At 39.7% G+C, this 13,822-nt stretch overlaps 1 protein-coding gene and 1 pseudogene across 8 annotated transcripts in view; both read right to left on the bottom strand.

The window, feature by feature from the left end:
- The window catches only part of NTNG1 (netrin G1), a 355,698-nt gene that overhangs the window by 87,310 nt on the left and 254,566 nt on the right, over positions 1-13,822 (bottom strand). For all 7 annotated transcript variants that reach the window (XM_084756029.1, XM_084756031.1, XM_084756030.1 and 4 more), the window contains exon 4: positions 223-395. In XM_084756029.1, the coding sequence (XP_084612155.1) occupies positions 223-395 (173 nt within the window). The remainder of the gene's footprint in view (positions 1-222; positions 396-13,822) is intronic.
- On the bottom strand, positions 5,555-7,467 carry LOC311583072 (Y-box-binding protein 1-like; annotated as a pseudogene). Its single transcript has 3 exons — positions 7,419-7,467; positions 5,931-6,530; positions 5,555-5,753 (listed from the first exon to the last, which is right to left on the bottom strand). The product of its transcript is annotated as a Y-box-binding protein 1-like (transcript).

Raw genomic sequence — 13,822 nt, forward strand, 5'->3', positions numbered from 1 at the left:
TTGCTTCTAGGATTTTTAAATAATCATTTCTGCAGCACATTTAACAAGAAGGTGAGAGGGGAACTACAGTGCTAACACATGCTTAAAAACGGTAAAATCAGGGATAAGTCTTATGCGGCATTTTGAAATTGAAAGAGGCAAAAGTCACAGTTGCCAAGTGGAACCAAGGAAGAATCGACTCAATACACAGAGAATGTGCTGAAACGGATCATAGCTACTCACAGGTGTTTGCAGTGCCTTTGGGGATGGGGAGGTAGGAGCCTGGACTCCAAGGTCGGCCCTGATAATTCTTCTTGCATTTTCCACAGTCTGGACCTGTAGTGTTGTGCTCACACTCACATGTCAGTTTGCTGTTGTCGTACACACACACAGTGGCATGCAGATTGCACTTGCACCTAGACAGAGGAGAGACAAAGGGTTCGCTGTCAGTCAAGTTGGTCTTAGCAGTCTAGCTATTGGGGTGGGGCGGGTTCTCAAACCATGCAGCGTTTTTGTGCTATACAAAAAAAAAAAAAAAAAAAAAAAAAAAAAAAAACAAAAAACAAATGGTGAAACAATGGGGGCCCATAGGCTCAGCCATAAGGATCTCTTCAACAAAGGCCTTTTGGAGAAGGGGTTGTAAGACGTAATCATCTTCACTGTACGTTCTGAGGAAGCCTAATACTAGTCCATTCTGTATAGACCTGAAGCTTTCCTTGAACAGCTCTTCTGCTAAAGACTTTCCTCCAAAGCCATCCAAAAATACTGTCTCTGGTGGATGGTTCATCTGTGATATCAAAAGCAGAACAATGTCACGAGTTTCTCTGGCTTTAAAGAAAGATGCTGTCTTTTTCATCTCATTAAGACGGTTCTCATTTGTTGAAAAATATGACAGCCAGTAAAACAACTTGCTACTCAGTATTTTTCTAAGGACTCAACAACTTATAATCCGGGTTTCCCATCCTGGGACTAAATAAAGACAGGAACTTTTGCATCGAGTCCTCCCCCATGACCCTAGGGGAGGAAAGACTGCTATCTTCATACTTTCCATTCACAACATATATGGCGACTGCAAGGTCTTTAAGAAACAGGTCAACTGACTCTAGCAAGAGCTGCTTAGAATCCTAGAAAATACAAAGCAAATGAACATACACGTGACAGTGATTTGTGGCCACTGTGATGTATTACAGCTGTGACGTATTAGAAATTACAACGGAACGCATGATTTCCCTAACCCATTCCCAGATTCAAAGTCTTTGACCAAAATGTGAAGACTAAGTTGCTGTTGTCTCGCATCCTTTTTAGTCCATGCCCTCTGGAAAGGCAAAAGCTGCACTGCCGGAGTGACCATGAAGAGGAATGTGCCCACACAGAGTAAAATGGCCATGAATAGAGACGTGCGCCCACACAGAGAGGACCAGGGATAAAATACCAACATTACGTCAGACTCAGAAACTGAAATGTCACCTGTGTGTAGGTGTGCTAAAATGAGACTCTTCTGTGAACTAGGTAAGAATAATAACCAGTCCCAGGTTTCAAAATGACAAATACTGTGGTGTTTTGTGTATTCTCGTTGGAGGAAGACGTCATAAGCCAGAAAAAAAAAATAACAGAATTACCTTTTGATAGGTGGGAAATGGAATTGTTTAACTACTGATGCTGTTTCTATGATACCTGCACGGCAATAGCTATTCTCTTTTGATACAAATAGGCTCATGTTCATGACAGGGAAGAAAAGGAATGGATATGGCTGTCACCTGGCGATCCTTAGTTCTCGTCTAAGAAGAGACACAGTGGCTCTTCAGTCAGATCCCTCGGAAGAGCAAGCCTCAGTTTCCCAAGGGATCTCCCATAATGAATTATACTTCTAGCCATATTTCTTCCTCTGTGTACTTATGATTATTTATGATAAGATGGAATGGTCACGTTAACATAATAGTAATCGAGCTTAAATATATAAGTAGCATTTTTGGAGGTTCACGTTTTCACTGTCTGCCTGACCCAAAAAAAAAAAAAAAAAAAAAAAAAAAAAAAAGGAGAAACATAATTCATCTAAACAGACAGTGCTTAATTGTGAACCAGGCCCCAGAACAATCACTGATATGCAGGCAGTTACGTATGCTAGTGTATTTTATTAAAAGAGCTGCTTTTTTCCTGACATTAGCACCTTTATTTATGGATGTGTTTATACATATGGAGGATGTTTGAAGCCCAAGTGAGAGAAGCACAAGCTCGTACTGATTTAACATCCTACTGGTGTTAAAAATTTCAAATGAGGAAATGAACAATGTGACCCCAAAGAATATGCTTGTTTCCTGTTTGAAGACTGAGAATGCAAACAGTCAGTACGAACTAGATTATATATCTTGCAGTTTTTAATGTGTGCATACTCATAGCTGTTCTTTGAGGTCCAGGCAATTTCCATTCTAAAGACATTATATTAGCTGAGAAAGATAGTCTTTGAATAACAAAAGGAGAATAGATGGATTGTTGGTACTATTTTCTTTTTTCTCTTAGTTTTCTGGCAGTGAAGGATTCACTCTTACCAGTCTAAAATCTTCTATTGAAGGCTCAATTCAGGGCATAACCCTTACCTAAAACTCATATACCTGCAGCATTACTTTTCTGAGTAATTAAGTTACTTCCACGTGTCGTCTTGTTTAATTGTTAATTAAGGTTCTTTGTAGTTTTCAAAATTACTAACTCAGTGTACGATCCCTTTTGTTCTCTGGAAAGAGTAGTGTCTGCCTTGTACCTAGCCTTCTCCCACTACTTCCTTGTCTTAGCTAGGGCTTTCTGTTGCTGTGATAAAAATCTCATGAACAAAAACATCTTACGGATTATAATATATATCTTACCTTGAGTCCTCCCTGTTACTTATTTTCTTTGGGTCTGTGCGCTGCAGTTGTTTATCATGTGCTATTTGGCTAAAATCCACTTATAAGTGAGTATATAACATGTGTGTCTTTCTGAGTCTGGGTTACCTCACTTGGGATGATCTTTTCTAGTTCCATCCATTTGCCTGCAAATTTCATGATGTCTTTGTTTTTAATAGCTGAGTGGTATTCCTTTGTTTAAAGATACCACAGGTTGTTTGCTGTTGTTTTGTTTTGATCTATTCTTTTAAGTTAAGGGGCATCTAGGTTGTTTCCAGATTAAAATAAAGCTGCTAAAAAATAAAAAATAATAAAATAAAATAAAATAAAGCTGCTATGAACATAGTTGAGCAAATGTCCTTGTTGTATGGTGAAATATTTTTTGGGTATAACCTAGGAGTGGTATAGCTCAGTCTTGAGATGGAGCTGCCCCCAATTTTCTGAGAAACCCCCAGATTGATTTCCAAAATGGTTGTACAAGTTTGCACCCCCACCAGTAATGGAGGAGTGTTCCCTTTCTTTACATCCTCACTAGCAAGTGCCGTCACTTGAGATTTTGACCTTAACCATTCTGACAGGTGGAATCTCAAAGTTGTTTTGATTTGCATTTCCCTGATGATGAAGGACAATGAACATTTCTTTAAGTGCTTCTCAGCCATTCTATGTTCCTCTGTTGAGAATTCTCTGTTTAGCTCTTTGTCCCATATTTTAATTAGGTTATTCTGTTTGTTGGTGTTTAATGTTTTGAGTTCTTTATATATTTTGGATGTTAGCCCTTTGTTAGATGTAGGATTGGTGAAGATCTTTTACTGATCTGTAGGCTGTCGTTTTGTTCTAGTAACAATATCCTTTGCTTTACAGAAGCCACCAGGAAAGTGATTAATTTTTAAAAATCAGTAGCCCTCCTTTATCCAAATGACTGAGAAAGAAATTAAGAAAACTATACCCTACAAATAATATAAAGTATCTTGATGTAACTCTAACCAAACAAGTCAAAGACCTGTATGACAAGAACATCAAGTCCCCGAAGAAAGAAAATGAAGAAGGTATCAGAAGATGGAAAGTTGTCCCATGCTCATGGATTGGTAGGATTAACATAGTAGAAATGACCATCTTGCCAAAAGCAATCCACAAATTCAATGCAATCTCCATCAAAATCCCAACAAAATTCTTTACAGACCTTGAAAGATCAATTATAAGCTTTATAAAGAAAAATAAAACAGAATAGCTAAAACAATCTTATACAATAAAAGAACTTCTGGAGGTATCTTATCTTTATCCCTGACTTCAAGCTATACTACAGAGCAATAATAATAAAAACTGCATGGTACTGGCATAGAAATAGACTGATTCATTAATGGACTCAAATCAAAGACCCAGAAATAAACTCACACACCTATGGACACTCGAGTTTTGACAAAGAAGCTAAAACCATACAATGGAAAAAAGACAGCATCTTCAACAAAAGGTGCTGGTCTAACTGGATATCTACATGTAGAAGAATGTGAATAGGTCCATATTTATTACCTTGCATAAAACTCAAGTTCAATGGCATCAAAGACCTCAACATAATATCAGACACAATAAATATGTTAGAAGGAAAGTGGAAAAGACCTTTGAACTCATTGGCACAGCAGACAACTTCCTGAACAGAACCCCAAGAGGTCAGGCTCTAACATCAACAATTAATAAGTGGGACTTTTTCAGTTTGCTTTTTTGGTTACTCTTGAGCCACCTGCTCAGGTGTGGTACCACCTACGGTGAACTAGGCTGTCCCACATCAATTATTACTCAAGAAAACGCCCCCTTTACTTGCTTACAAGCCAACCCTACGGAAGCATTTTCTCAACTGGGGTCCCCTCTTTCCAGATAACTCTAGCTATGTAAAATGGACAAAAACAAAAACAAAACAGAAAACCTAACCAGAAGACTCCTTCACTCTTCTTCTTGACTTTAGTATACTGTATCTTCATTAACTCACTGCTTGCTCACTCTTTCCAAGGACCAAGCTTCTCTTATTAGAACCATGCATGTCTTTTTTACTGAAAATCCAATGGATATTCTCCACTTGCCTTGACTTTGTCAGATGTATTGATTGTGGAATGCTCATTTTACTTCCCAGCTGTCCTTACCGGATGCCTAAACTCAATTTCAGGACCCTGTTCACTTTTCACACTCTGTACAGCCTTACAAGGCTCTAATCTAACATTAGCCTTGGACACTCTTGTCCAGATTTTTCCTTTATTGTCTTCTGTGATCCTACATTTTCTTGACATACAGAATTATTTTTTTAAATTTAAGACCTTTATTAACAAGCACTCGCAGTTTAACTTTTTTAAAATCAAGTTATAATCTTTTCTTACAAATTAAAAATGAAGTTCTTAAAAATCTCAACTTGACTAGATATGAAACAATTTTAAAAAACATTAAAGGTGTATTGAGAAAAAACAGGCCTTTTTTTTTTCCTTAAAAAACACGTGTGTAATTACCTAAAAGAGAAATCCTTAGGCAAAAATAATAAAAACCCGATGCTGCATAGATAATCCACATAGTTCTAGTGTATCTGGTCAACGGGCAAAAATCAAGCACTTCAGGTCATCAGCTCCAATTTTTATTCATTTCTTCTTGCTTGAATTTCATGTTCGTTTTTTCTTGTTGGATGATCAAATCAGATGATAGTAGAGATGGTTAGCCAGCGTTTACTCGGCCCTGCCCTGCTTAGCCTATGGAGTGGATGAATTCTCTGCTGGTGGATTGGCTGCTTTTGTCTCTACCATCTTGTGGTTTAGGGTTCTCTGGGCATCTGTGTCAGTAATTGAAGCTGCAGAGACACCGAAGTTGAGGTGGCTGCAGACCTTGGATCTCATCTTCTTGATTTTCATTGTCTTCATTGCCATCCTCTTTAGGTGAGGAAGGCCCCTGCGGAATCGTGGTCTGTAAACCCGATAATACATCTTCTGTCTCACTGGTCTACCTTGCTCTCCTGCACTCTATTTGTCAGCATGCTCCATCACTTCTCCTCTCACAGGCTGGTTGGAATACTGTGGTCGATGCTCATTGGGTCTCTGCATGTACCTCTCTAGGCTGTCTTTAGTGAGGTGGGCCCCTGGGGAATCGTGGTCTGTAAACCCAATGCATATTCTGTCTCACTGGTCTACCTTGCTCTTCTGAATCCTGTTTGTCAGCATCCTCCATCACTTCTTGCACAGGCGGGTTGGGATTCTGTGGTCGCTGCTCATAGGGTCTCCACATGTAGTAAGGTGGGAACCTTCGCCTATGATAGGGTCGGTCTTCAGGAGCGCTTCCTGATCCCTCATTCTTTCTCCCACTCTCATTATTCTGGTAGTTTTGCTGGTAATTGCATAGAGGGCCCCTATGACATGGATAGAGTCTACAATGGTTAAGGTCTGCTGCGTAATTTACTGCCTTGAGCTGGAACTCCATCAGTGCCTGTAACGTTTGCTGCCTCCGCACCCTTTTCTCCTTCAACAACATCAAACTCCATAGTCTCTCCATCCCCTACGCTGTGAAGGTACTTCCTGGGACTATTCTTTACGGCAGTCTGGTGAACAAATATGTCTTACTTGGTGTCTTTGCCGTTGAAGTACACATATCTGTTCCTTACATTGAACCATTTTATTGTTCCCAAAACCTTGTCCACACTGGCGGGCAGCACTGATGTGAAGCCGTCTGGGCCTCAACTACCCACGCAGCTGTTTGGTGGAGCCATGGAACAGCGCTGAGGGCTGAGGCTGGGTCTAGGCCTTGTTGCTCCTCCTGACAGTGGTGGGGCTCTCAGGGCTTTCCGGGGTCCACTCTCAGTTCCCGCTACTGATCCAACTGGTATATAGACTTTTAATGACCAATTTATCTTTACGATCAACCATAATATGTAAAAATTATCTTGAAAATATGAAGACACTCCAGGAGACTCAGACTCTCTGTTTTTTATACGGGAAGAGAAACTTCTCCTACTACCATCAGGTAAGACTTTATGATGGGTGTATTGTTGATCCCTGCATCCTTATGCTCTTCACAGGTCTCTCACCTGCTGGCCTCAGATGGATTTACCAAAATGTTTCATGGACATAAGTCTGAAAGGTCCCAAACCAAACTTTTGGGCTTTCCTCCCCTGTGTACATGCCTTTCTGAGTTTTCTGTGTCAAGAAGTATTATCTTGGTCAACAGGCATCCTTCATCTCAGTTTATCAAGAATGGTTCCACCATATTACGTCCGTGCCCCACTTAATTGCTCATCACTCCGTATCCCACATCCTCAGATGCTTGCTCCTTCAGCATCCCTTCACCCATAGTTTCAGCAGAGGTTGTGTCCTTGGTAGCGATTGTTACTATATGTGACTTAGTCCGTTGCACCCACTTCTAAACAGAAGTGAATGGTGCAGTTACATTTCTCTCTGCCCAACCCCAGTACTACATTTCAGTCAGTCTCTTACTCAAATACCTGTGGCTCATCCCTGGTTTAGAACTGTTAGAAGATTTTGTATTCTTATCAGAATAGGGTCTAAACTCTATGGCATGTCTTCAAATCCCTCTGCAATTTACCTCTTTTCTCTTTTCCAGCTTTATTGTTTGTTAAAACTCTTAACTCCATCCTTGGTTCTTCGAACTTTACACTCAGGTCCTCTTGAAAATTACGTATATTTAGTGCAACATTTTATTCTCCACCCCACATCCTTTTCATCATTTGTTCCTTTAGATGTAAACCTTGAAAGCTCAGAGTTTGGTTTCTAGATGACTTTCAAATAGCACTTGTCAATCAGCTAATTGAACCGCCCCTCCCCCCTGCAGAATGCTTATCTTCTGTGCATCTCCACGAATCCCATGATATCTCTACAACAGATACCAGTTGCGTTTCAGTTGCTTTTCTGCTGTTGCCTTCACTGAGAGGCAGCAGTCATGTCTACCTATTTACTGCAAGAGACTCAGCATACGGCAAGTTGCTTGACGCATTATAGGTGCGCAAATGGCATTAGATGATTAAACAATTGACTAGAAACTAAGGAAACTCCATGAAGGTAGAAACTTCACGTGCCTGTCCTACCATGTATAGCACAGCAAAGGCATTGGGTCAGATCAAATGCTTTATATGACGTATCCTAAAAAACTGCCACATGCCTTGTTATTAGTTGCAAAAAAATAAATAATAAAAATATAACCTCACTCCTTATTTGGCAAAAAGAATTATTTCTTATAAACCCTATTTAATTTTAATGGAAACCCTTGAGGATTTGCCAGATGACTGAAATTGAACCTGAGAGCTATTCTATAATGTTCCTGAAAGATATAGGGAGAGGAAAGCCAGTATGGTATAGGGCAATCATTGTTGAGCCTACGCATTTTATCTTCAAGTCTTCATTTTGGGAAGGCAACCCTGGTTTGGCTGGAGCTTGGTAGAGTCTTATTTTGGCACTGGATAACACTTATATGTCCCCAGAAGTAAATCTGATGACCCTGGGGTGCATTTCCAGCTGTCCTTTCCAGTCTTTGTGACAGTGATGTTCAAGAGCCGAGTGTTGGAAGTGCATGCAGTGACACAGTGGCTCTGGCCATATTTGGAACCAGCCCCCTTTCCATTTCCACAGCTTACTTTATTCTCATCACTCCCATTCCAATAAGAAGCTAAACTCCTTTATTTAGAGCCCCTGACAACCAGAGTGACTTTTCCTCTAAAGGTAAAAAAAATAAAAAATAAAAATAAAAATGGATTTCAGTGTTGGGAGATTGCTCTCAATTCTTGATGTCATGACCTCTGGCCTTGTGATGGGTGGAGGGCAGATTTCTGATCCATCCCGCTTGTCTCTGACAGATTGCTTATTCATTTCCATGGTCATCCAGCTCCCACTTGCACTGTCACAGGCACAAGACGGACTGTAGAGGTGGAGATCTAAGTCTTCGCTAATAGTCAACATCTGATTCTCTGAAGCACTGAGCCCATTCACTGGTGCTGTTTACATGTAGAGAACTCACGTAATGGTGCCACAGATAGAACTAATGGACTTGCATCACCTTCAAGGTCTATTTGTTTGCAAGTGACAAATACCAGACGCCGTCAAATAAGAGCTTCTCTTTCAGACTTTTAAACAAAAATAAGCTCTACTCTGTGCTCCAAACTTAATGAACGCCAGCGTGTTCTTGCTTTCAACCAGGTCTGTACTTCCTGTATTTTAGTGACCAGCTGTCCTGAGTCAATTTAATCTTGCTTATAAAATCGCTCCAACGTTTAGTTCTGTGCCACCTGCCAGTAGGTATGAAAAACCCATGCAGTCTGCCCATTTTTTTTTTATAACTTAATATATCTATTCTGGGCCAGAATTTCCTGCCAGCCAGAGGTCTGTATAGTCTATTAGAAATGTTTCCAGTAGAGACATTGGGACAAGGGAGAAACTTTCTATCTAAAAGGTAAAACAGAAAGCAGGGCTAGGTTCTGTCTTGCAGGTTGTGAGTTTATCTGTATTTTCCTCTGGAAGGATTCATTATGAAGTAAACAGAGTTCACACTTCACAGGTATTCCAGACATAGAGTAGGGCCCTAGCAATGTGGGGTTCTACAGAAGATCATATGCTTTTGTATAATTTCCACATATAAGACTTTATTTACATGTGAGATTTTGCTTCATGAACTCAGCCTCAACTCCGCTCCCTGAAAGCTATACAAAGGTGTGATTCAGCCATTCCAGACCTGACCTGGATCTGCCTTTCATTACAATTTCTACTTTGGATTGCCCTTGGTTATATAAATGGTTTAAGAAAATATGTCAGCATTGATATTGGGGGAATTATAAATATATTTTAAAATAGATAAATAATCAGAGACAATGAGTCAATTATGCTTTTTTTTTTCCCTCTGCAGCTCCTTATCTCTTCTCCCTTTTCCATGTGAATTTCTGACTCTCATCTCAGTAGGTTGTTTGGAATGGCACTTGTAACACAGGAACTTCTAGATTCTGTTTTCTTGTGTTCACATTTGAAAATGTGAATCCACAGGCTGACTTTGTCACCTACTTGCTATGAAGCCATAGATGAATTGATGGTACATCCTGATTATTAGCTTGATGGGATTTAAAAGTCACAATGAAAACAAGCCTTTGCCCATGTTTGGTGAGGAAGTCTCTAGACCAAAAGAGCCACCTTAAATGTGGGTGGCAGCATCTCATGGGCTGAGGTCCTTGTCTGACTGTAACAGAAGAATGGGGCTGAGTGTCACCATACCCACTCTCTGCTTCCTGTCTTGTTGTAATGTGATGAACTGCCACACACCCCTGTCATGTGATGGAATGTACTTTCAAATTTTGACCCAAAATAAACTCTCTTTCCAAGTTGCTTTCATTTGGTATTTTGTCACAGAAAACAAAAACAAAATAATACAGATGATTAATTTAACACATAAACAACAATATGGAGCTAATGTAGACGGAATACTCCCAAACCTACGGCATTGTAGATGCCACACCACTTTATACACACCTCATCATAATCCCAAGAGTTTGGCACTAACAACTACAGGTGATGTAATTGAATAGTAAGGGGTTATAAAAAAAACCTCAGGCCAAAAGGAGCAGTAATTCTGAGCATGGACAGCCTGCCTCCAGGGCCTTGCTCTTAATTATACGAGGGCTTCTTTCTTCAAAGTATAGTCCAGTATCCGTTATTTCATCAGTAAATCACAGACAGCAAATAGATGTGTTACAAAGAACTCTTGTGGAGACTAAACAAAATATTGCATGCTAGCTATTACCACTGACCACAAAAGCCCTAGTGAGTGCCTTTTAAATATTAATATTTCTATATTTACTATGCCTACTACCGATTGGGCCATCAACTCATTCTGTAAGTATTATGACACCATGTGTGAAGCAATCTGGGGAAGCCTAAGGTATTAAAAAAAGAGGTATATATAATCTATTGAGTAGGGAATAGGAGACATACATAGAACACAGACTGTAAATTGATAATATGGGTCTATTTAACCATGATGGAATTGTGTCTTAGGCTAATGACTGCATATTGTCTCTATGTGTCAGATGATGAGTTCACTTTCGGCCATCAGAGGAACAACCTCTACTGTTAAAGGAAAGTGAAGAAAAGATAAAGCTGCAGTGGTGCTTTGGTTCTCTCTCCCTCCCTGTGTCTGAGACATCCCTTCTTCCTGCCTCCTGCTTGCTTTTGGTTGTTTTCCCATTGTCTCTGTGTCTCTGTCTCTGCCTCTGCCTCTCCCTCTCTGTCTGTGTCTGTCTCTCTCTGTCTCTGTCTGTTTCTCTCTCTCTCTCTCTCTCTCTCTCTCTCTCTCTCTCTCTCTCTCTCTCTCCTCCATACAAAAACAATCTCTTCCTACCAACGAAACAACAACAACAAAAAACAAAAACAAAACGCTGCTGTGGTAAGTGTCTTCCATAGGTCCTTATGATAAAAGCTTTCTCAGGTTTGTATTACTGGAAAGCTGAAAAATCAGGGATGAGGTTAGGGTAGGGTAGGGTAGGGTAGGGTAGGGTAGGGTAGGGTAAGGTAGGGTAAGGAACCCTGGATCTCTGATAGGCTCAACTACAATGAGAGAAAATTGATGAAGCCTGGAACAACTGCCTGTCAACTGAAAGAAGTAAGAAAGAAACATCTGACTTGTTACAGGCATGCTTATCCTAAGCACATGCCGGCCTATCTCTGCACGTGTAAGCGGCAAGCACTTAATAAACATAAAATATTGTTACCACCACCACCACTACCATCATTAATCACTTGTCTGCATGGATCATGCTCCTAAGGGACACAAATCATCTGGGATCTTCCTATTCATTTCTCAGTTTAATAACAGACTTGAGCGTAGCTTATCATTGGATGTAACTTTTCCAAATTATATAATATCTAAAGTGCAAGTTGAAGTAGGAAGTTGTTAGTAATAACCTTTTTGAAATCAGCTGCATATGAATGAAACACCAAAAGACACTGGAACAATGGGTTTGTATTTGGATACCTGAACCATAGCAGGAGCCAGGAATGTAGGTATTACTTCTGAACGTCACGGGCACTGCTTTCCATCCAGTTCTAAAAGGTTCTTCTGCCACAAGGTTCTTGAGTGCTAATCAGGGCCCTGGCTAATGGGGCCACTCATCTTCTCAGCTCTATTTCTTAGAGAATAAGTTTTACAAAATGATTTTCAGAGGCTTGCTTTAGAAGCAAAAGTGATGGCAGCTATAGTCTTCTTTGGGGGATATAAAACAAAACTGAAGCTCTAGATTAGTTCTTCACAGACACTTTGATTTTTTACCATCTATATATTTGCTTGCCTCCAGAGTGACAGAACAAGGACAAGCCTTCTTTGTACTTACTAAGTAAAGTGAGTTAGCCACCTTGTATCTTAAAAACCTTTTACAACTTTTATTTAAGTCTTACTTGAGGCCCTAAACTTGCTTACAGTGAATTATCTGATTACATGATTCACTAAGCTGCTGGTTATTTTAAGTGATATTAAAAATAGCCCTTTTCTTTTTTTTTAAATATTTCTAAGCTAGCTAGCAAGGGTAAAGTGCCATGACTGTAAAATTAAAAATAGGAGCTTATATATTTCAGATAATGCACTGTCTGAGACTGGTGCAGAGAAATGATGGTACAGTGTGACCTGTTACTAAACTCATGAGCATATAGCTAAAGGTTATCCCAAAGAAAAAGATAAGACAAGTCCTATGGTCTAGGTTGACACTTTGTTCTGGACTGGCAAGTAAACACCTTGTTAAATTAAAACAAATTGTAATTAATAGATGACCCCTGGTGCTTGATTTATTCACAGAGATGGTGTACCTAATACTGGGCCTCCAGTTCCAGAGATACAGATGCCAGCATTCAAGCAGTTAGGCTTTGCAAGAGGTAAGGCAGTGTGGTACCAGGTGCTTGGACTCTGGAGAAAGAGGAGTATGAACTCACATTCTTGTTTTGCTATGAACCTGCTGGTTACCCCATGGGCCTACTTACAACCTGTAAGACAGGTTTGCTGTGAAGACCACATTCAACAGTCGTAGCAGCTAGAAGGACGTCTGATGCATTCGGGATGTTTCTCCACATAATCAACTCCTACATCATTTTGTATTCTTTTCATAGAATCACACTGGGAATACCTAGGTGTAGGCAGCTCTTTAATGTGTGTGCTTGTTCTCCAAAAACAAGATTTATCCAAGTGGTTATATGAGTGTTAGATTATATGGAGCAGGCTAGATAAATAGCTGTACGGGAAAAAGTCTAAAAAGCCAGTTCTGTGTGCAAGACTAGCACCCACTTCATCAGCCTTATTCTGTACTTTAGTTTTGACTGAAATTTTTGAGAGGAAATTGAATTAGATTCCCATGGGTGGTATGGAAAATTGGGGGAAATAGGTTTCTTCTAATTCTTCCTTCCTGAAAAATAAAATAATATCCAGTTTTTTTTTAAAAGTGTGTACCTGGCAGAGACTGTTTTTTAGTCCTTGTATTTGGTGGCCTAGTTTTATTAAAGTCTAGAAAAGGTAAAGCTGTAAAAGCAAAAATAAATTACCAAACAAAAGATAAAAACAAAACCAAATAATCAAATAAGTCAAACACAAAGAGAGGGGGCAGATCCTGTACCAATAAGAACCTGATCCTACTTTGCAATTGATGTTTCAACTCCAGCTATAAGAAACTCATCTTACCTCATGACCAATGACCCAAACTGTGACAAAATTAGAATCAAAGATTATAAAGCAAAGGAACAAACACAGTTGTGACAGAATCAAGAATAGCAATGAAAGAAACACTTAAAGAAATGCTCAACCTCCTTAATCATCAGGGAAATGCAAATCAAAACAATTCTGAGATTCCATCTTACACCCATCAGAATGGCTAAGATCAAAAATTCAAGCGACACCACATGCTGGCGAGGATGTGGGGAGAGAGGAACACTCCTTCATTGCTGATGGGAATGCAAACTAGTACAACCACTTTGGAA

Source organism: Acomys minous (assembly GCF_964271855.1).
Source record: "Acomys minous genome assembly, chromosome: 14".
Taxonomy (NCBI): Eukaryota; Metazoa; Chordata; class Mammalia; order Rodentia; family Muridae; genus Acomys; species Acomys minous.